The sequence below is a fragment of the Ovis canadensis genome, chromosome 3 (genome assembly GCF_042477335.2).
Source record: "Ovis canadensis isolate MfBH-ARS-UI-01 breed Bighorn chromosome 3, ARS-UI_OviCan_v2, whole genome shotgun sequence".
NCBI lineage: Eukaryota > Metazoa > Chordata > Mammalia > Artiodactyla > Bovidae > Ovis > Ovis canadensis.
Genome location: NC_091247.1, coordinates 149,008,108 through 149,030,886, shown reverse-complemented (window position 1 = coordinate 149,030,886; position 22,779 = coordinate 149,008,108). Strand labels below are relative to the sequence as shown.

At 36.9% G+C, this 22,779-nt stretch overlaps 1 protein-coding gene across 3 annotated transcripts in view; it reads right to left on the bottom strand.

Annotated features, from left to right (window-relative positions):
• The window catches only part of ADAMTS20 (ADAM metallopeptidase with thrombospondin type 1 motif 20), a 203,704-nt gene that overhangs the window by 38,285 nt on the left and 142,640 nt on the right, over positions 1-22,779 (bottom strand). For 2 of the 3 annotated variants that reach the window (XM_069584522.1, XM_069584524.1), the window contains 4 exons: positions 17,711-17,878; positions 8,420-8,593; positions 8,174-8,344; positions 378-578 (listed from right to left, as the gene is read on the bottom strand). In XM_069584522.1, the coding sequence (XP_069440623.1) occupies positions 378-578; positions 8,174-8,344; positions 8,420-8,593; positions 17,711-17,878 (714 nt within the window). The remainder of the gene's footprint in view (positions 1-377; positions 579-8,173; positions 8,345-8,419; positions 8,594-17,710; positions 17,879-22,779) is intronic. The other variant, XM_069584523.1, reaches the window with a different exon arrangement.

Here is a 22,779-nt window from a genome sequence, read left to right as displayed (position 1 = left end):
GAACATGTTAAGTTTGCATAGCAATATTTACCTGCTTTCTGTCAATTAAATTAAAAATGGAACAGGGTGTAAATAACCTGTATTACTCATATGCTAAATTTATTTACTTTTTCACTGAACTAAAAAATACTGCTTAAGTATCTGCTCAAAATGCAAGCCACTGTGCCAGGCTCTCTGAGGAAGACACAAGGATTAGTTATAAAGCAAGTTATAGGAAACACAGAGACTAGATATTTGTGCAAATAACTGACATAGTGATTGTTAGAAAATTGGGGTATGATACAACTCTGATATCTAGATAGATGTGCAGATACCCATGCACCCCACAACTAGAAAATCTCATTCGTAAGATTTTAAATTCATAATTACATACTGACCTTGCTCCATTTTCCAACTTTCCAAGTGGCCATATGCAAACAGGTCCTAAAATTGCATTTGTAAACCTGAGGGGAAGGCAGCACAGGGCATACTCGATAGTCTATAGGCCACAGCTCATGAAGTTTATGTTTCTCCATAGATTGGACCCCAACGCAATATGTAATCCTTTGTCGATAACTAAATCCACAGTTACCTGCACACTGAAAAATACAGTGTTACAAGGGGTGAAGAAGATGCCCTTAAACTTAAGAGTTCACAGCTTAGGGTTTCCCCACACAATCCTATTTATTAGCTTCATTTACAGATGGGTAAACAAAGGTTCAGAGACATTAGGCAACTTTCCCAGTAAATGGAAAGGATCCAGATTCAAGACTGACTGTCTATTTGTAGTGCCTATGTTTTTTGCTCGTTTGGGTTCTTTTTTTTTGTTGTTTATTTTTCTTGTTGATATTTAAGAATAGCTTAACTGAATGAAAAGTTATCTCCTGATAAGCACAGATTTGGAAAAATGAAACATCAATGGTTATTAACTGAAATAAAGGACATTTTATTAGTCTTAACATACTTGTAACTCTATATAAATTTAGCATACATCTATCTTCATACACGCAATGTGATGTATATTAGCATTGACTAGAATAGGTAAGTGATTTAGATATAAATGAAAGATCCAGAGCAAAAATGGGCAAATAGATTTCTGACTCCTGAAGAAAGGAATAACAAGGAATAGAGTTACCTTCTAACCTAAAACAACAGAAACCCGTGGATAAAATATATAAAACAATAGCTCTTAAGACACTGGATATTAGGCAATAAAGGATAGTGATCCCTGGGAGATGGAAACAAAGTGACCCTGTAATTCCTCCAGCTTACTGCACTGAGAGAGTGCCCAGGTTTTGAAAAAAGAAAAGGGACCCCAATGGGACAGCAGAGTTCAGACTAGTGTAAACATGTGAGGCCAACTGAGGCCAAGGTTGGACTGATCAAAAACTCATGAATCACTGTATCTGGCACTCACACAGGACCAGATACAGTGTCAGTTCCCTTCATTCAGACTGTAAAACCTTATATACATGCAGCAATAGGTACCGTGTTCAAAAGGGTCTTGTGGCAGAGTAGAGGGGAATAGCTAAGCCTAGACTAAACAATGCACTGTGCAAGCATGCTAAGTCACTTCAGTCATGTCTGACTCTGTGATCCCATGGACTTAACCCGCCAGGTTCCTCTGTCCATGGGATTCTCCAGGCAAGAATATTGGAGTGGTTTGCCATGCCCTCCTCCAGGGGATCTTCCTGACCCAGGGATCAAACCTAGGTCTCCTGCATTGCAGGCAGATTCTTTACCGTCTGAGCCACCAGAGGAGGCCTAAACAATGCTTTGGGATTTTTTTTTTTATGTAAGACCAGAGTCACAACACACCTGTCTCACATAAAAAAAAACTGTAAGAGCTAGATAAGAAAAGTGCAAACTGCTTACAAAGAAAATAACTACATTCTGGAACAAAGTTCAAAATATACATACAGATACAGAAATAAAAACTATCCAGTAGCCAACAATAAAAATCAAAATTCACAATAAAAAATAACTAGCATGCAAAGTGAAGTCACTCAGTCGTGTCTGACTCTTTGCGACCCCATAGACTGTAGTTTACCAGGCTCCTCTGTCCATGGGATTTTCCAGGCAATAGTGCTGGAGTGGATTGCCATTTCCTTCTCCAGAGAAAGAGACAGGAAAATATAAACTATGATGAGAAAAATCCATCTATCAAAGAAGACCCTGAGGGGTGAGAGACATCAGTGAAAATAGCAGAGCAACGATGTCTGAAAATGTTCTCTTCTATAAACGCAGTGAGAAAACTGGCAACCCTTGTGAAAATCAACTTTTTCTGAGCTCTGTAAACTAACCAAAGGCTTGCAGCAATACTGGAAGCATTTATTAAAGAAATAAAGCTAAATCTTGGAAGAAGACATTCGCCCTCTTCAGCCCTATCGTGGCCTTGAAAATCAATACCTATGCAAACATAGTGAGGAGCAAAAGCCTGGAAGCCACCAGAGGAACTGAACTATCTAAGCCTCATTTCCAGAAAACTATTATTATTTGAACTCTTTGCTTTTCTGAAAGACCTCCCTTGCAAGTCTCTCTTTATTTGACTTTACTCGGCACTTGCCCAGTGCTAAAAGCCTTCTCCTTGGGGGCATTTTTGGACACAATTAAAGGCTATGTTTAACTTTGCAACTTCCACAGAAGGTGGGTAAGCAGGCAATCAATGGGCAACCCAAAAAAGCTTAAAAGGAAAAGTTTGGAAATGTCCACAGAGCTTTAAAGGCTCCAACAGAGTCATAAACAAGTAGGAAGCCATGGACATCCACAAGTTTATCCAGGGCTGTTGCAAACTTAGGAAATAACTGAGAAGTGCCTACACTCTCACTCCTGACTGATGTCAAGGTTCTGCATAAGCAGGAAGTAAAGTCAAGGAACAGTTGTCTGTTGAAGGTGCTCACACATTACACAGAGCCCCTTGGCAAAGACTGGAGATTATTGGTTCCAAATAACTCAGAAAATAATTATCCAGTCATAAGTTTAAAACTAAACTAATCACATAGAGACTTTAATGACCACATGTGACAAAGAAAACCGACTTTACAGCTAGTTCAGAAAAGTCACAAACAACAACAGTAGCAGTAAACAAACTATGGGGAGATGGGAGAACATGTACAGAAATCCATGTAGACCCATAAACAAGTAAATAGGTTGAATTAATAATCAAAAATTTTCACATGATCAAAAATCCAGGACTAGAGGCTTCATTGGTGAATTGCCCCAAATGTTTAGAGAAGAATTAGCACCAGCCCTTCCAAAACACTTCCAAAACACAGAACAGAAAAGAACACTTCTTAATGAGACCAGTATTTCCCTCATGCCAAAACTAGATGAAAATATATCAAGGAAAAAATACTACAGACCAATATCTCTTATGAATATAGATGCAAAACGCTCAACAAAACACTAACAAAACAATCCTAGAAGCAAATAAAAAGGATTGTACATCAAGAAAAAGTGAGACTTATCCCAGGAATGTAAGATTGTTTCAATATATGAAAATCAATCAGTAGACTGCATCATAGGAAGAGACTCATATACAAAGACCATGTAAATATCTCAGTAGATGCAGAAAAAGCATTTAACAAAATCTAACACATTTTTATGATATAAACACTAAGCAAACTAGGTATATAAGGACATGATAACAGAATCTACAAAAAAATTCATAGCTAACATATTTAATTATGAAAATTGAAAGAAAATTTTCCGAGGAAGGTGTCTATTTTTACCACTTCTACTCAACAGATTTGGAGTTTCTAGTCAGGGAAACTAGGCAAGAAAAAGAAGTAAAAAGCATCCATATTTAAAGGAAGAAGTAAAACTACCTGAATTTGCAAATGATATACTTCTGCATATAGAAAAGTAATCTGTACCAAAAAAAAAAAAAGAACTGGCCTCCATAAATGTGTTTTAACATACAAAAATTAATTATATTTCTGCACATTATAAATAGATAAGCAGAAAATGAAAAGAGTACACTTCCATTTTCAGAAGCATAAAAAATTAATAAAATTCTTAGGAACAAAATTAACCACAAGGTGTAAGGTCTGCACAATGAAAATTATAAAACTTAAAACATTTTTGAAAAAAATTAATAAGTCCTAAATAAATGGAAAGGTCATATTCATGGATTAGAAGACACAATTAAGATGGCAATATTCCTAACTTGATCATGATTCAATGATGCTGAAGTGTACATACAATGTGACAAGCTGATCCTGAAATTTACATAGGAATGTAAGGGATACAGCATAAGCAAATAATCTTGAAAAAGAAAAGCAAAATTTGTTCCCTCCAGTTCCTGATTTCAAAACTTACTATAAAACTACCTTACTATAAAATTATGATTATGTGGAACCAATATAAGGACAGACACATAAGTCAGGTAACTGAATTGAGAGTTCAGAAATAACTCTTCAATAACAGATAATTCAATGCAGAAAGAATAATTTTTCCAAAAACTGTGTTGAAATATCTGGATAGCCACATGCAAAAGGATAAAGTTGGATTCCACTTTACATCATATACAAAAATATAATACAAAGTGGATCACAGACCTAAATGTAACAGCTAAAGTTATAAAATTCTTAGAAGAAAATATAAGCTTTGTAACCTTATTTTCTTAGATAAGATACCTAAAGTATAAGTAAACAAAAATAAATATGACTTCATCAAATTAAATACATTTGTATGTAAAAAGATACTAAGAAAATGAAAACACAGGATGAAAATTTACAACTGACATCACAGAAATACAAGTATCATAAAAGATTACTGCAAACAATTATATACCAACTAATTAGACAACCTAGAAGACATGGATGGATAAATGGATAAATTTCTAGAAATGTACAGTCTCCCAAAACTGAACCAGGAAAAAACAAAATATATGAACAGACTGATTACCAGTAATGCTATTATATCAGTAGTAAAGCAACTCTTAATAAACAACAATCCAGGACCAGACTGCTTCACAGGTAAATCTTACCAAACATTTAGAGAAAAGTTAACATCTATCTATTCAAAATATCCCCCCAAATTGATGAAGGAACACTTTCCAATTCATTCTACAAGGCCAGCATTACCTTGATACCAAAACTTACAAAAACTAGACAAATAATCACACACACACACACACACACATACACATACATACACACAAATACAGATCAATATCACTGATGAACACAGATGTAAAAATCCTCAACAAAATATTAGCAAACCAAATTCAAGTGGAGTTTAGTCCAGGGATACAAAGCTGTTTCAATATCCACTAGTCAACATTCATGATACACCACATTAAGAAAATGAAAGATAAAAATCATATTATCTTAATAGTACAGGCAACATACCTAAATATATTAATAATAAAAATTATATATGATAAACCCATAACTAACATCACACTTAATGATGAAAAGTTGAAAACTTTTCCTCTAAGAACAGGAACAAGTCAAGAATCCCCACTCATCACTTTTATTCAACATAGTTTTAGAAGTTATAACCATAGTGGTCAGATGAAAAAAAAGACAAAAGGCATTCAAATTGGAAAGGAAGAAGCAAAATTTTCACCATTTGCAGAGGACAAGATATTATATATAGAAAACTCTGAAGACGCCACAAAAAAGCTATTAGAACTAATAAATAAATTCAGTAAAGTTGTGGAATACAAAATAAATGTACAGAAATCTATTGCATCTCTATACATTAATAATGGACTGTCATAAAGAGAAAAACAATTTTAGTTCCATTTATGCTGCTAAGTAGCTTCAGTCGTGTCCAACTCTGTGCGACTCCATAGATGGCAGCCCACCAGGCTCCCCCGTCCCTGGGATTCTTGCCATTTCCTTCTCCAATGCTTGAAAGTGAAAAGTGAAAGTGAAGTCGCTCAGTTGTGTCTGACTCTCCGCAACCCCATGGACTGCAGCCCACCAGGCTCCTCCGTCGGGTGATTTTCCAGGCAAGAGTACTGGAGTGGGGTGTCATTGCCTTTTTTGACACATATGCTACTTCTGCCCATTTCCCTTGTTTTCTACAGAACCGGTCTTGTTGTAAAACAGTATTATACTTAAGAGACCCTCCAATCGGCTACCAACACCATCCTCCAATGGATACCATGGCCATGCAGTATCACATAGGAAGACCAGGTGTGTCTTCTTTAAGCCATGGGGATCAAATCTATCCCAGTTTTTCAGGATACAGTTCAAAGGAGTGAGGCTGGAATTGTTAGCTCCCATCTTGTCCTTAAGAATCTCGGACAAGCCCCCCAGATGAAGGTTGTTGCTGAACCACACAAAGATGCCGGGATTCTTGGCCTCCAGAGGAGAAGAATTTAATCTGGGGCCAGAGACGAGGCTTGATCACTCAGAGTTTTTGTGTAATAAAGTTATATTAAAGTATAAAGGAAATAGAGAAAACTTCTGACATAGGCATCAGAAGGGGGCAGAAAGAGTACCCATTCCACTTATAGCCTCCTTTAAAAGAATAAAATATCTAGGACTACATTTAACCAGTAAAGTGAAAGACCTGTACTTTGCAAATTATAAAACATTGGTGAAATAAGCAGAATAAGACACATATATAAACAGAAAGATATAACATGTGCATTTGGACTGGAAGAACTAATATGTTAAAGTGTCCATACTACACAAAGCCATCTACAGATGTAATGCAATCCCTATCAAAATACCAGTGGAATTTTTCACAGAAGTAGAACAAAGAACCTTAAAATTTGAATTGAATCATTAAATGCCTGGAATAGCTATAGCAATCAAGGAAAAAAAAAAAAGTTGGAGGTACCAAACTCTGCTTTCAAACTATATTATAAAGCTATAGTAATCAAAACTCTATGATACTGACATAAAAAAACAGACAGAACAGTACAGAACAGAAAGCCCCCAGATAAATTTATGCTTATGTGATCAATCAAACAACAAAAAAGCTAAGAATATACAACGGAGAATAGACAGTCTTATCAAAAAATGGCATTGGGGAAACTGGACAGCTACATGCAAAAGAATGAAACTGGACAACTTTCTTACAACTTATACAGAAATAAACTTAAAATGACTAGAGATTTAAATATAGTACCTGAAACCATAAAACTACCAGAAGAAAACATAAGTAATATATTCTTTCACACCAGGCTTAGCAGTGTTTTTTCTTTTTTTGTATCCATCTCCTTAAGCAAGGGTAACAAAAGCAAAAGTAAACAAATGGGTCCTCAGCACATTAAAAATCTTTTACATAGCTAAGGAAACTATCAACAACATGAAAAGGCACCCTACTGAATGGGACAATATATTTGCAAAAGTGTACCTGATAAGAAAATAAATAAGCTTACACAACTCAGTATCATAAAAATAAATAAATAAAAGCAAACAGTCCAGCTAAAAAATGGGCAGAGACTCTGAATAGACACTTTTCCAAGGAAGACATACAGATGGCCAACAGACACATGAAAAAATGTTCAGCATTTTTAATCATCAAGGATATTCAAATCAAAACCATGATATCACCTCATACTTGTCAGAATGGCTATAATCAAAAAGATTTTAAAAAAACAAGTGTTGGCAAGGATGTGGAAAAAAGGTAACCCCCATGCACTTCTGGTGGAGATATAAATTGGTACATTCACTGTGGAAAATATTATAGAGTTTCCTCAAAAAATTGTAAGTAGAATTACCATATGATTCAGCAATTCCAATTCTGGATATTTTTCTGAAGAAAATGAAAACACTAACTCAAAAATATATATGCACCCGAATATTCATAGCACCATTAATTACAACATCCAAGATATGATAGCAATCTAAGTTTCCATAAATAAATAAATAAAGTATATACTTCATATATACACCTTAAACTTGTACAGTGCTGTGGGTCAATTATACCTAAATAAAAAATTTTTTAAGCAGCCAACTATGCAGGTCCAGATGCCAAACTGTTCCTGGTAGTTGGTTTCACAGTTATCACCGCTTGACACTTCAGAAATGCACCAGAATTTAACATGCATGTCACTATTCCTGTATTTGCACCATCTAATCTCCCAGTGCTTTTATTCCTTAGGTTAATATACACACTATTACCTGCTCCCATGTTCAAATTCAGACCCAGTTTCAACTGTATCAGATTTGAGACTCAATTTTACTTTCTAAGAGTGAAAATCCTCAACTTCCTTTCTTTGCCTTACCTGGGATGAGTCTCCTGTTACCACGATATACTTGCAGGGAGAGTTTCTGCACTTTTTCACCGCGAGAGGTCTGGTCGCGAGGTCACAGAAACTCTCACTCACTTGAATGTTTTGTGCATCCATGCACTTCACTTGCCGATATGTCTCTCTTTTCTTACACGATACTGAGCACTAGAAACACAATGATGAAATGAAGAACACTCTCTCACTGAACGGCTGTGTGAAAGTTTACTTGACAATACTCACATCCAACCACTCTCCTGCCGCCCAGTGGTACTGTATGCAGTCCCGATGCCAACACTCTCTCTGAAAATAAGGCCGCGTGGATGGATCACACTTTTCTTCCGCCACCGGACCAACTCCTCTGAGTCTGCAGTACACATCCCTCTGCTGAACTCCGGAGCCGCAGGTCACAGAGCACTGTGAAGAAGCCCAAACGATTTGAATAATCAACTGCTGCTACTGCTGCTGCTGCTGCTGCTGCTGCTGCTGCTGCTGCTGCTGCTGCTGCTGCTGCTGCTGCTGCTGCTGCTGCTGCTGCTAAGTCGCTTCAGTCGTGTCCGACTTTGTGCGACCCCATAGACGGCAGCCCACCAGGCTCCCCGTCCCTGGGATTTTCCAGGCAAGAACACTGGAGTGGGTTGCCATTTCCTTCTCCAGTTCATGAAAGTGAAAAGTGAAAGTGCAGTTGCTCAGTCGTGCCTGACTCTTAGCGATCGCATGGACTGCAGCCTACCATGCTCCTCCGTCCATGGGATTTTCCAGGCAAGAGTACTGGAGTGGGTGCCATTGCCTTCTCCATAATCAACTAACAAATATAAAATTATGTAAAAATCACAAAATAGAGTCATGACCTATTTTCTTGTTTCTTTTAACATAGCCTGATATTATATCACCAATAAGAAAATACATGCAGGAAGTATTTTTAACATTGTCTGGTCTGGAGCAGCTATTCAAATACACAAATAGATGTTCTTTATTTTGCAATATTTATTCAAGTCATCTAGAAACTATGACCTGATATTCCATCCGAATTGGTAATTCTCTTCTGACTTAAACATGCTTAATATCTACAAAATTTGCCACAACATTCAATCAAACTATTCTACTATTACATTGCTTTTGAAAATTATTTAAATCCTTACACTGTATGTATAATTTCCTTCAAAGCAACAATAATTTCCAAGTTTGGGTTCTATTCATCTTTATACCTACAGTAGGTACTGTAGCATGGGTGTCCTAATATTTGTTGACTCATGATTATATTTCAATAGAGAGGTGTTTGAGGAAACTGAGTCAACCTACAGTTTACCTAGGCAACCTTGCCTTAACCTCTCCAGGTCTCATTTGCCTTATCTGCAAAAAGATTTTGCGTTGTTTGTAAAATTTCATAGAACTCGTTCCACACATTTATTCCTGACAGTAGATCTTCAAAGGTAGTACCAAGACTGAGGTCCTGAGACTCAAAGATGTTAAGTCTTTTGCCTGAGCTGCTGACTGGAGTCACTGGTGAGGCAGATTTAAGCTCACTCCTTTCCAAACTCTCCTCGTGCTGCCTCCAGGGAACGGAGAAGGACTTGGCAGCCTCTCAGGGCTTTTTCAGCTCCACAAGGCCAAGCCGTAAAACAACAGAGCCTGACCACAACCAAGAGCTGTGATGCCAACAGTAATAAAGTATGGACAATGTCTAAGGGTATTTATTTAATTTGTGAGCTTGGTTTTTATACTCTTTGTTATTCCAGAAGGGATTGGAGGTCATATTGAGTGTTATGTGGGGCCTTATCATTGTTCCCAACTGTGATAGTATAAGGATAAAAATTCAGGTTTTTCATTAAGGTCTTTATTTATACAAGATTCCCAGAGTCACTGATCTCTCTTTCCTAACAGTAAATATTTATCTGCAGAATATAGTTTCATGATGAACTTAAAAAAAACTTTTAAAGCCCCAAATGCTAAAAAACTTAGTTCACTTGATAGATTCAAATTTCTCTAATAGATTCTTATAGCAGTTTTACTCTAGAGGCCCCTTTAAATTCAGTTTTTTGTGTTGTGTCTGTAAATGGCCACCACGGACTCAAAAGAGAATTTTTATATTATTTTTTAACTTACAAAGAATACTCTGCATATCTACGTAGCTTACTTATACATGCATGCTAAGTCACTTTAGTTGTGTCTGAGTCTTCACGATCCCATGGACAAGAGCCCACCAGACTCATCTGTCCCTGGGATTCTCCAGGCCCTCCTCCAGGGGAACTTCCCGACCCAGGGATCGAACTCGTGTTTCTTATGTCTCCTGCATTGGCAGGCTGGTTCTTTACCACTGGCACCACCTGGGAAGCCTGTAAGTTACTTATACTAACCCTCAATTAATGCTTTTGCAGTTGAATTTTGCCAACTTGTTGAATGTTTAAAAAAAAAAAAAAAGACATGGCTCCTTTGTATGCAGATAATAATCACATATTATTTTGTGTATTTTGTCCAGGGTACAATATCAAGCAGGCAAAGATGTTGGGATGTGGTTTTGCTTATTTGAACCTCTGGTGAAAATGTTTAGCCTATAAAATAAGACTCCTGCAAACATTTTCCAGCAATAATTACAGAAATACAAACTATACTTAGAAAACTTTCTACCTCTAAACCTGAAAAAAAAATATTCCTGAAAAAGAAATTCACAAAAGACAGCTTAATAAAAAACTTTTGTCAGACAAATATAATATTCTGTTATTCAGGAATCCAAGTTGCTGATTGATCCTGACTGACCATAGCACAGGTTTAGAAGACTCCACTGAGGCCACGAGTAACTACTATTGTGGAGCTCATCCTCAAAGGAAACAAACCAACAAACAAACAAAAAAATGAAAAAACTGGACTATTGGACTACTGCTTGCTTTTCTTTTCTTTTTTTAAGAGAGAAGAGTATAAAAGAGTAAACTGATATATTTCAGATTTGAACAGAGAAGAGAATCCATTGCTTAAATGAAATATTTCTTAGCTTAGTGTCATCAATAACCCTGACTGCCAAGTCCAACAAAAACTTTTCATGTCTTTTCTTAGTTAACCTCATTGACACGTTAAGCACCACTAATCATGTTCTGTTGAGCCATTCTGGCTTCAATCCTCTCTGGTTCCAGGTACTTTTCTCTTGGAGTCCTTAATTGACTCTATTTTCTTTGTTTAGCCTTTAAATGTTAGTGTTTCCCAGGATTTATAACTTGCTTCTCTTTATACCTTCTGAAGTCTCTCTGAGCAATTTTTTCTATATACCAATAATTTCTAAATCTGTTCCTCCAGTTGGAATAGCAAACCACTCCATAATTCTTGCCTGGAGAATTCAACTGACAGAGGAGCCTGGAGGGCTACAGTCCATGGGAATGCAAAGAGTTGGACACAGCTGAACAAATAACTCTACTTTTTACACCTTTTTATATATTGACAAGATTTTCATATGTTTTCTACGTAGATTTGTCAAAGGCACCTCAAATCCAACATTTCCAAAGGAGAATTTATGGCCTTTTCCCATCAGCTCCTCTTCCAGTTGTAAATGGTGTGAAGATATGATAACTCACTCTTAAGTCCAGCAATGTATTACTATTAGAATGACCTCCCAAGGTATACCCCTAACTCCAAAATAGGCACCCTTATTCAACAGCTTTATAGAGCCACACATTTATAAGCATGTTAAATGTAGTCTTTATTTAAAAATCCAAGTAACTCATATGAAGGCAATTTGAGGCCATTATTACATGTATGGCACAAATAATTGATTTAAGGCACTAACTCACCACCACTGTATAATTTAATTCAGATAGGAAAAGTCTGCCAAATTTCCTACTTCATGCATAAATACACTACAACTGTCCATCCAACACAAGCCTGGACAGTGGAAGTGTAGAAGATAAATTTTAGCCAATCCACAGGTACAATAGCCACGTTAGCTACTACAGAACAGAGATGAAGAAATGTTAAACATGCTTTGCCAAAATGCGTTCATTAATGCTAATTCACTCTGTCATCTAATAAACAATCATTTAAAATGTAATAGTAAGCTCCTTCCCTGATGCATTATTTATAATTTCTTTTTAATGGAATAAGATTTTGATTTTATTATAGTCAGTTATTTGTAACTATATTTTATTTCAAGTGAATCAGTACTGGAGCAGCAGTAGAGGATTTTGAGTTAAAAAAGACTCTAGAAATATCTAATTCTAATTTCTCTTCAATACTAAAATCTATTTCACAGCAGTAGTGAATGAATGAACATCAAATCCATCCAGACTTCCATAGCTTCATACATTCACTATATCCTAAAAGCATTCTGGTTTTGGTTTGGCTGACTCTGAAGTTAGCAAATTCTCTCCTATACTGACCTGAAATATTCTTCCTTAATCTTTTACCCACTGTTTAGAATCTGTCCTCCCTACCGACATAGAACAAATAGATACTGACTTCCATGTGAGAAAGTATAAAGATGTGAGGCCTGGAACTGTGGCAGCTATTTTACGACCTTTAGCAGTTGATCAACAGAACTACAGAAATGACAATCCAGCACCTTTGCCATTGTAGAACTCTTGAATTTAACTTAAATCTAGTGACTTTCTGATTTTATTATGTAAAGAATAAATGTCTTTGAGTTCAAGCCACTAATAATCAGGGCTTTTCCTGCTTGCAACAGAATACAATGAAACCTATACAGAATAGTTACAATTCAATTGTGCTTCTCTGGGGATTTGGTAATTTGCCAAGACTTTTCTTTTAGTGTGGGTCTCAGAATAGGTACTATTCCAAAAATCTGAGCAGATTTATTACTGCAAAGATATGAACACTTCATCTATTACTGTAATCTAATATGTTGCTAGTGATTTAATACATGATCAATAGAACCTTCAATTATTTACCTATGATGTGTGACATCCATGTATACCTTAAATTGATGCAACAGACTTTTTTATATATAAATAAGCCTGTAATGAACTCAACACAACATAGAAATTACATTTCTCTTGAATGCATTATGTGTAGCCCAGTGACATTCTGCAATTGTTGACTTTAGGTACTTTATAAGAGGGGCAAAAGATGTTGCTAAGAAAATATAAAGGCAAACTAATGTAAAATGATAAAAATAATTATGGCAGCAATTACAGTAGGGAAAACTCAGACCAGTATTCAAATGCTCACCCCTCTGCCCATCACTTCCTGCCAGTGACCTGCACAAGCTACTTAAACCATTTAAGCCTTGTTTCCTCATATACATAATGAATAATCCCTACAACTGTGAGGAATACAGAAGTCTCTCACACAGTGTTAGGAGGTCACTGACCCTTGCTGCTTCCTTCCTAGTCCCATTTTTTCACTTTTCTTACAGAGATACAATTATCCCTGCCTTGAAAAATTTCTCCACGCACGCCTCAAACCAAAGAGTATTAGTCATCTCAGCCCACTCAAAGACAGACTGTCTTAAGTATCAAGAAAGATGATAAAGGAAGAGATTTCACAGGCAGCATACAAATGCAAAAACAGAATTGCTGGCACTAGCTAGAAAACATTGAGAAGCATATTCACCCATTCCCAGAGCAAAGAGACATCCTCCTTCAACTTGGGCTCCAAGCTGTCTTCCCGGAAGAAACACTCAACCTGGGTATAAAGATAAGGGGCCCATGGGAGCTTAAGGTTCACTATCTTTGTAGATTATAAAAGATATATATGTATACAGTGGGAATTTTTCAAGTATGACTATATACATATATGCTTGGGTGTGTATGTTGGAAATATATAAAATATGGAATTACAGAAATACCAAATCACTTAAACATGCCAGCATTTAGCAGATAGTTTCCAAAAAAGTTTTTTCCAGATCAGAGGGTTTGGGAAAGGGGGCACTAACCAATAGATCTATGAGATTTTTGGAACTCATATCACCTTTGGTTCTAGCTCTGATCTTAAAATACTAGAAAGAAAATGATGGGTCTCTAAGAAGGGGAACCAAGTAAGTGACTGTAGTCACAGCCTTTTGATTCAATAGCAAGGCCTGAGATTAGGTCCTTTCTAAGCTGTCCAGCAGGTTTCCCTTGATCAAGGGGAGGGGATAATTCTGAACAACTCTTTTCTGAGCATGTAAACTACGTTTGGATGGCACTGAACTAAGCATGAGACATGAGGAATCTAACACCAGCCTAGCCTTAAAAACTTGAATTTATAAGTAAAGCTGGTAGTCTCAAATGGATAAAATTAGGTGAAAACATAAATAAAAAATGTCTGGTTCCAGAAAGAAAAGGATGAGCTCTTTTTTTTTTTTCTTTTTAAATGATTCTAGTATTTCTGTTACATCTAATGGCATACATCTGGACCCAGGAGACAAAGAACTCTATGTAGTTATGTTTGTTCCTGTTTGGTTGCAGTCATTAAAATGCAGTACTAAATCCTTTCATTAAAAAAAATGATATCAGATACCAACTCGGAAGTGTTAACTTCAAAACTCATTGAGCACCTCTGTGGTCACAATTTGCCAAACAAATCTTTCCATTAGACGTAGAATGTAAAATAGTAATAAAATGAAATTATTTTCTAGTGAGTGCTATTAAAGCAATGTTACAATTTGTGCAGCCAGAACAAAGTAGCAACCAGTGATTATCTCTTAACTACCTCTGAAATTATGCTTCTGTTAAATATATTATTATATATAGTGCAGCGACAGCCTGCGATCGTTAACTCCACGTGGGTACTTTTTATAGAATAAATCAAAAACCAACGACTTCACAAGTGGTCATTTGTTTCTGGCAGAGTTTTGGGTTCTGTGTGGGTGTATGAAGCTAATTTCTATGACAAGGAAAACCAATTCAAAGAGAAGAAGGTTGACTGTACAAAAGCATCTGTGTTTTTTATAGTCTTTACATATTCATATCTGTATCTTACAAACCCCTGGAATATGTTCCTTTAGTGAATCTTATATAATTTCAGACTTGGTGGCAAGCCAACGCCGAGTTGTTAGCACCAGTGATTGATTTACTATTGTGGGACTGGAGGTCAAGGGTCAGGAAGAGTCCCTCATGAATAGCAACCACAGCCGCTGCAAGGCAGTGAAAGGGTCCTGGGGATCACCAGGGCTACTGGTGGCCAAAAGGGGAGTCTCTCCCACTCCCATCCCCCAGCATCTCCCACCTGATGTCAGAATTGAAAGGTTTCTGCCATGCGCTGGGCGCAGGGCCTTTGGAATGTTTACCTCTCCAGTGGAAAGCTGCTTTGTCATTACCTGCCACATCTTGGTCCAGAAAAAATAAAGCCTACCCCTACTTTAAGCAAAACCACAACATGACAAATGTATAAATTAACAGATGGCAGGTTCTTTTTATTTTTTTTTTTTTTGCAACTGAATTATAGAATTCAAAGTAAGAAGTATGTAGCGCCGTACTAAGCTGGGCACTTAGTGAACAAGATATCCATTGTATCTAAGATTTCGAGGCCTGTGATAATGCTGAAGAAATAGGCATGGTTAGATAAGTGGTAAAGAATCTGCCTGCCAATGCAGGAAACACAGGAGACACAGGCTCAATCCCTGGATTGGGAAGATCCCCAGGAGGAGGAAATGGCAGCCCAGGCCAGTATTTTTGCCTGAAAACACCCATGGGCAGAGGAGCGTAGCAGGCTACAGTCCATGGGGTTGCAAGGAGTTGGACACAACTGAGCATGCACTCACCAAGACTTTAAACTAAGTCATAGAAGAATTAAGACTTCTTCCAGAGCTCATACCATATGTAAGTAAATAATGGCAAAAATATATGTTATGAGGTCACCTGGAAACAGATGATGATGAACTAGACTGGGGTGATTGCCATGGAGACTCAAGAGTGACTCTGATGGAAGAACTGAGAGAAGCTAGGGCTAGAAAATCCCATGGACGGAGGAGCCTGGTAGGCTGCAGTCCATGGGGTCGCTAAGAGTCGGACACGACTGAGCGACTTCACTTTCACTTTTCACTTTCATGTATTGGAGAAGGAAATGGCAACCCACTCCAGTCTTCTTGTCTGGAGAATCCCAGGGACGGGGGAGCCTGGTGGGCTGCCATCTATGGGGTCGCACAGGGTCAGACACGACTGAAGCAACTTAGCAGCAGCAGCAGCAGGGAATAACTAACTGTGGGGTCAAGGGAAACAGGATAGACCCAGTGTTTCTTTCTTGAACAACTTAATGGGTAGTAGTGGCATTCACTAAATAGAACAGATTAATGTGAAATCTTTAAAATTACGGTCTCTGCTAAATCATGAAAAATAATTTCATTTACTGTGTGTGCATGTTCAGTCACTTCAGTCGTGTCTGATTCTTTGCAACCCCGTGGACTGTAGCCCACCAGACTCCTCTATCCTTGGATTTTCCAGGTAAGAATACTGGAGTGGGTTGCCATGCCCTCCTTCAGGGCAATCTTCCCAACTCAGGGATTGAACCCATGTCTCTTGAGTCTCCTGCATTGACAGATGGATTCTTTTCCAGTAGCACCATCTGGGAAGCTCCAATCTCAAGGAGTGAAGGATAAAATTTAGGGGCCCAGGGGAAGCCCACTACCAGCTCCTGTCTGAGCCCCTATCTTCCTAATGTAGCTCCTACATCAGACAAAGACAAGGAAGTTCCATCAGCAGAAGATGGGTTTCTTTTTCCCATGGCAGGACTAGCTGTTTTAAGAGACGGATACATACCCTGAGATACGGCAGCAAGCAGCCAGGTAGCTTTGAGAAAGCTTAGCCCCACTGACATCAAGCCTCAGGAAATTATTCTGGTTAACATTTCTGGCCTCATTTATGTTTTTCTTCTCTTTACTATTACCCACGCTGGTCTTTGCTGAACAACCACATTCAAATATATGCCTTTCCAAGTTTAGATTTGGAGTTTACCTCTCTGAGTGTGCCAAAGCAAGTATCCATCACCTTCTTCTATAACCTGACTTCTTAGCCCTGTTCTCTTCTCAGTATAAGCTTTGTTTTTGCTGAGTCTTTCCAAGTCTGTCCACTCTGGCCTTAGACCAGCCAGGCTCCCTGGTTCTGTCATGTCCCTAACTCTTAAACCATCTCCAATTACGATCCATGTGGAACTTACGAGTCCCTTTTCCAAGTTGCTGCTGCTGCTGCTGCTGCTAAGTCACTTCAGTCGTGTCCGACTCTGTGCGACCCCATAGACCTTAGCTCAAATCCAAGACTTCAGTGTGGTAACAAGGCAGTTACTAAGTACCTCAACATATGTATTTTACTGTTAGACCACAGTAAATAATGTTATAATCATTGGTAGCCTCCCTAGTATTCAGTAACAGAATTTCTTGTAAAGTTTATAGCCTCCAAAATAATCAAGACTAATTTGTTATTGAACTATGAACTTAGCAAATGTGTTAACACTGTATAATATCAATTCAGAGCATAGTGTGAAAAAAAATGTGTAATAGAATAAAATACATTTAGTGGCATAAAAGTTTCAAGGTTATTGAAAGCATGCAGAATGAATTAAGATTTTCTTTTTAAATGCAAACATACGTATATAACCATAAAACACCTTACATACCTCCTTCCATCTGTTGGCTTTCCATGAAGGGCATCGGACAGATCTACAAGCTTTATGTGTTCGAGGTTTCTGTAGATGACTGCAATATTTTTCTTCTAATTTCCTGTGGAATTGGTCAATGCAAAGCACCTCACGGTATTTTAAACCTTTACCACAGGAAGCTGAGCACTGGAAGATAAATATGAATGCACTTGATTCATTTTACCTTGACTGATTTATCTATAAGCAGCAGGAAATGAAACAATCAAAACATCATTGCTTTGATATTTTCATCAAATTATACTTTGATATTTCTAAGGAGAGAATTTAAAATTTGCCAGTCTGCCCTAGACCATAAATCAATGTTGGTATCATAAGGTAACCATGTATTTTATAAAAAGTATTGATTATCTACCATACACTAAGCACTCTTCTGGCACATAAATGCTTCAGCTCCTTTAAGGTTAAAGACTATCTGCAACTAACTCCTGTTACCACACATATTCTAATAAAAAACTTGCTTTCAATTTTGTATGGTCATGGCCTAATCTATTTTTAACCCTATATGTCTTGCCACAGTGCAAACTATGCTTCGAATGTTAAAAAAAAAAAAAAAAACTCTCAATGTAGGAAAATATGAGAAAGCAGAAAATCTTTTTTCCATACATTAATTTATTTGGCAGCATTGGGTTCTTTCATTGCAGTACACAGACTCTAGTTACAGCACACAACTCTCCAGTTACGGCAAGAGGGCATAGCCGTTTCATAGCAGGTCGATCTTAGTGCCACGACCAGGGATTGAACCTGCATCTGCTGCATTGGAAGGCAGATTCTTAACCACTGGACCACCAGGGGAATCCTCCAAATTTATTTTTTGTAAGCATGATTCAGTTGAGGTTTTTTTTTTTTTTCCTTAATCAATCTGGCAATGGTATCATTCCAACACAAACCCTCCAAAATATTTAGCAGAAAACTAACTAAAATCTCTGTAAAGATACAGGTTAAAAATAATTTGGCTTCAGTTATCAACCAGTTACCATTTTATGAGTGAAGTCAGTGCAGAGGAGAAGAGCTGGAGCTCTGGCATTAAATACCAGCTCTGCCACTTACTAGCTGGGTGACGTCAGGCATATTTCACCCCTTGTCCAAGCCTCGGCTTCTTCATTATAAAGATGATAATTTCACCATATTACTGGTTTATTATGAAGATAAACATGAGATAAAGCATATGGAATGTCTGGTCCTGTTACACATGGTGCTTTCTCAGTGAATATTAGCTTCTCCTACCATTTTCCTTCATAAACTCTCAGGATGTTGATAATTTTCAGCATCATATATGCACCAGGGAAGAGTTAAGCTAAGAAGACATGGATTCCAGATAACTCCTGTCATTCTTCTGGGATAGCTGGTCACATATGGTTTCATTCAGAAACATATACTGAGTTCTGAGAACATTAGATAATATATTATGCATTTTATGTATGAGTTCAAAGACTGCATATCTAATATAGACTATAAATTGCCTATTTTAAATTAAACAATGAATAGCTTGAGGATAATTTACTTTTATTAGATTTGCAATGCTATATCCTATTTGAATAGGCAATTAATTGAACTTGTTGCCTTGATTAGTAAGACTTATTACCATATCTGAGATGTTCTCTTTCCCTTAACACCTACACCCTTACATGTGACTTAAAACATATTTAATTGTGTGAATTGCTAATGGATCTTCATAAATTGTATTGTGTTCATTCTCTCTTGCTATTGATCTTCTCTTTCAGATCTACCTTTCTTTCTTATTTTTTATTTTTACTTTATTTTACTTTACAATACTGTATTGGTTTTGTGATACTTTGACATGAATCCACCACGGGTGTACATGAGTACTTCTCCTAGCTGTTTATTTTAGGCACTTCCCTGCCTGCTTCTTGACTTCAGCGTTTATTTTTTCAAAGAATATAACATATTTTATACTTTAGTATGAAGTATGCTGCTGCTGCTGCTGCTAAGTCACTTCAGTCGTGTCCAACTCTGTGCGACCCCAGAGACGGCAGCCCACCAGGCTCCCCCGTCCCTGGGATTCTCTAGGCAAGAACACTGGAGTGGGTTGCCATTTCCTTCTCCAATGCATGAAATTGAAAAGTGAAAGTGAAGTCACTCAGTCGTGTCCGACTCTTCATGACCACATGGACTGCAGCCTACCAGGCTTCTCCATCCATGGGATTTTCCAGGCGAGAGTACTGGAGTGGGGTGCCATCGCCTTCTCCGAGTATAAAGTATACTAACCTTTAAAAAATCACATACTGTTGAATACCAGGCATTCATTATCAGGGAGTATACATACATGTTCACACACAGAAGAATGCTTTTACCAGCAAGGACCTACTTCATAGTACAGAGAACTATACTCAAAATTCTGTATTAACCTATAAGGGAAAAGAATCTGAAAAATAATAGATATACATGTATGTATAACTGAATCACTGTGCTTTACACCTGGAACAAACACAGCATTGTAAATCAACTATACTTCAATTAAAAATATATTAAGCTGCATTTTAAAACACACTCACACAGACACACAAAGAGTTTTTCTTCTCAGGTTCATATTATTTTTTCTAACTTTTCAATTGTGACCTTTTGAACAAAAGAGCATTCATTACTCTCCCTGAATGTCCCTTTTAAACAGTAATCATTTGTGAATATTCATGATATGAATGCAGCAATACTTATGGAAGATTGGAAAACATTTATTATTTTACTCTTTCTGTGAATATTATCAGGTTTCTACCATATACTAAAAGTAGCATATAAATATAGATTCATTAAACAACTCTTTCCTTTGATTTATCCTCAAAGTGCTTATAATCCAGATGACACATATCACCTATTAAATGGATAATGCCAGAGTACGTCTTAAATAATATTACTCAATAAAGATCAGAATAAAAAAGAAGACAGCAAAAAAACATTAAAATAATACAATAAAATTTATGATTAAATTAAGACAATCATGGAAAATAGCCATTTCTTTTTTTTTTCTTAGTTTTTTATTTTTTAAATTTTAAAATCTTTAATTCTTACATGCGTTCCCAAACATTTCTTTATGGGATATTTGGTAAACACTCAGAAAGATGTGATATTTGTTGACCCTGTATGCGAGACAGGAAAAGAGACACAGATGTGTAGAGCAGACTCTTGGACTCAGAGGGAGAGGGAGAGGGTGGGATGATTTGGGAGAATGGCATTGAAACATGTATACTATCATGTAGGAAACAAATCGCCAGTCTATGTCTGATGCAGGATACAGCATACTTGGGGCTGGTGCACGGGGATGACCCAGAGAGATGTTATGGGGAGGGAGGTGGGAGGAGGATTCATGTTTGGGATCGCATGTACACCCGTGGTGGATTCATGTCAATGTATGGCAAAACCAATACAGTATTGTAAAGTAAAATAAAGTAAAAATAAAAATTAAAAAAAAAAGACAAGACTGAAAAAAAAAAAAAACCTCAGTCTTGAAGACGTAGGTTTGTTGATGGACAAAGGTGAATGGTCTTATATATATTTTTGATGTGTCTTATCTAGACATTGCCCTTGTGTCTCTGTTTGTCAGCATTCTCATAGTTCTTTTATCAGTGCCAAGAACCCAAGAATCTCACAGTAAACATGCAGTAAATTGTTGATATTTCTTTTAAGAATGACAAATTCACTTACAAAACTGTAACGCAAGAAGAGACATTAAGCCAAAGATGTTACTTTAGAATGAACAATACATTTTCTCTATAAGCAACATCTTTGTATGGACAGTAAACTGACACTATAGTTCACTACTGAAGTGAAGACTGGCTTCCCCTCATCTAACTCAAAGTCTCCTTTGATTCTTTCTCTTCTTTGTTATTGTAGTCTGTAACCAAGACTATCCTTAAACATAATTTTAAGCATACTGCTTTTTTTCTCTGCTCAAGAATTGACAATGCATCCTTATTGTCTTTAATAATAAACTTGCACTCTTCTTTGCTTTCTTGATCCATGAAATTTCAGTCAACATCCCTTTCCAACCTCATATTCTGTTTCTATTCAACACACAACCTTTGCTCTAATTAGGCATAATATGATTACTTTCCCTTTAAGGTGACATCTTCAATCACAGCAATGCCTGATTGGTATTATTTCCAGGTTAAACCTGGACTACTCACTTGCCCTGGCATTTCTAAATAGTATTTATCTTTAAAGCTTAAAGTCAACTCCATGGACACATATCATTCACTTCTCTGAACTCTTCTGTTTCACTCTGCTTTTAGCATTTCATCATTTTCTATTTTTGTCTCATCCTTTATCTACCCAAAGTTCTAGAGGTCAAGGACCTTTTAGATCACCCAGGTGACCCACCACTGGTAGGTACAATAAATATCAGCTGATTAGTTGATGTTGATCCTGGGTGCAAGCAGTTCTAATTTGTTTTTATTAAACTCTAAAATAATTTATTAAAACAGCTTATATCTCCATGAAATATATTCATTGGTATTAAACTCAAGGTCCTCTAGGAAAGATAGACAAAAAATATAAAATCAAAGAATTGCTAAGTAAATTATGCTTCAATAACACTTTTAAAGAACTCTTTCCCCAAGATCTGAATAGATATATTATTTGTCATGTCTGATGAATTTCATGTGGGGATTTAAGTAAGAGAATATGTTATGCAAAGAGTCATGTTTTAGTTGGAATGAGGCAGTCACAGTGTAAATAAGTAGTGAAATATTACTTTCCTTCTCTCAAACCAGAATACATTCTGAGTTGTAAAGATTCTAAAAAATAGCTTATTTGGTAGAAAGACTCAACTTGGCCATTCTTTTCTCTAGGATCCCAGTAACTCTGTCCATTGCTTTTCTCTATTTTATGTCCCTGGTACAATTTTATCTCCTTGAAGATATATTAACACTGTATAACTCATTTCCAGCATGCTTCTCAGAATTTTTTTCTTTAAAAATCACCTCGACACCTTTGACAATCTCCTTCTGAGATTTTTCCATAAGTACTGTAGAGGAGTAGTTACAGGAAGTAGTGACATTAAATACAAGTCACCT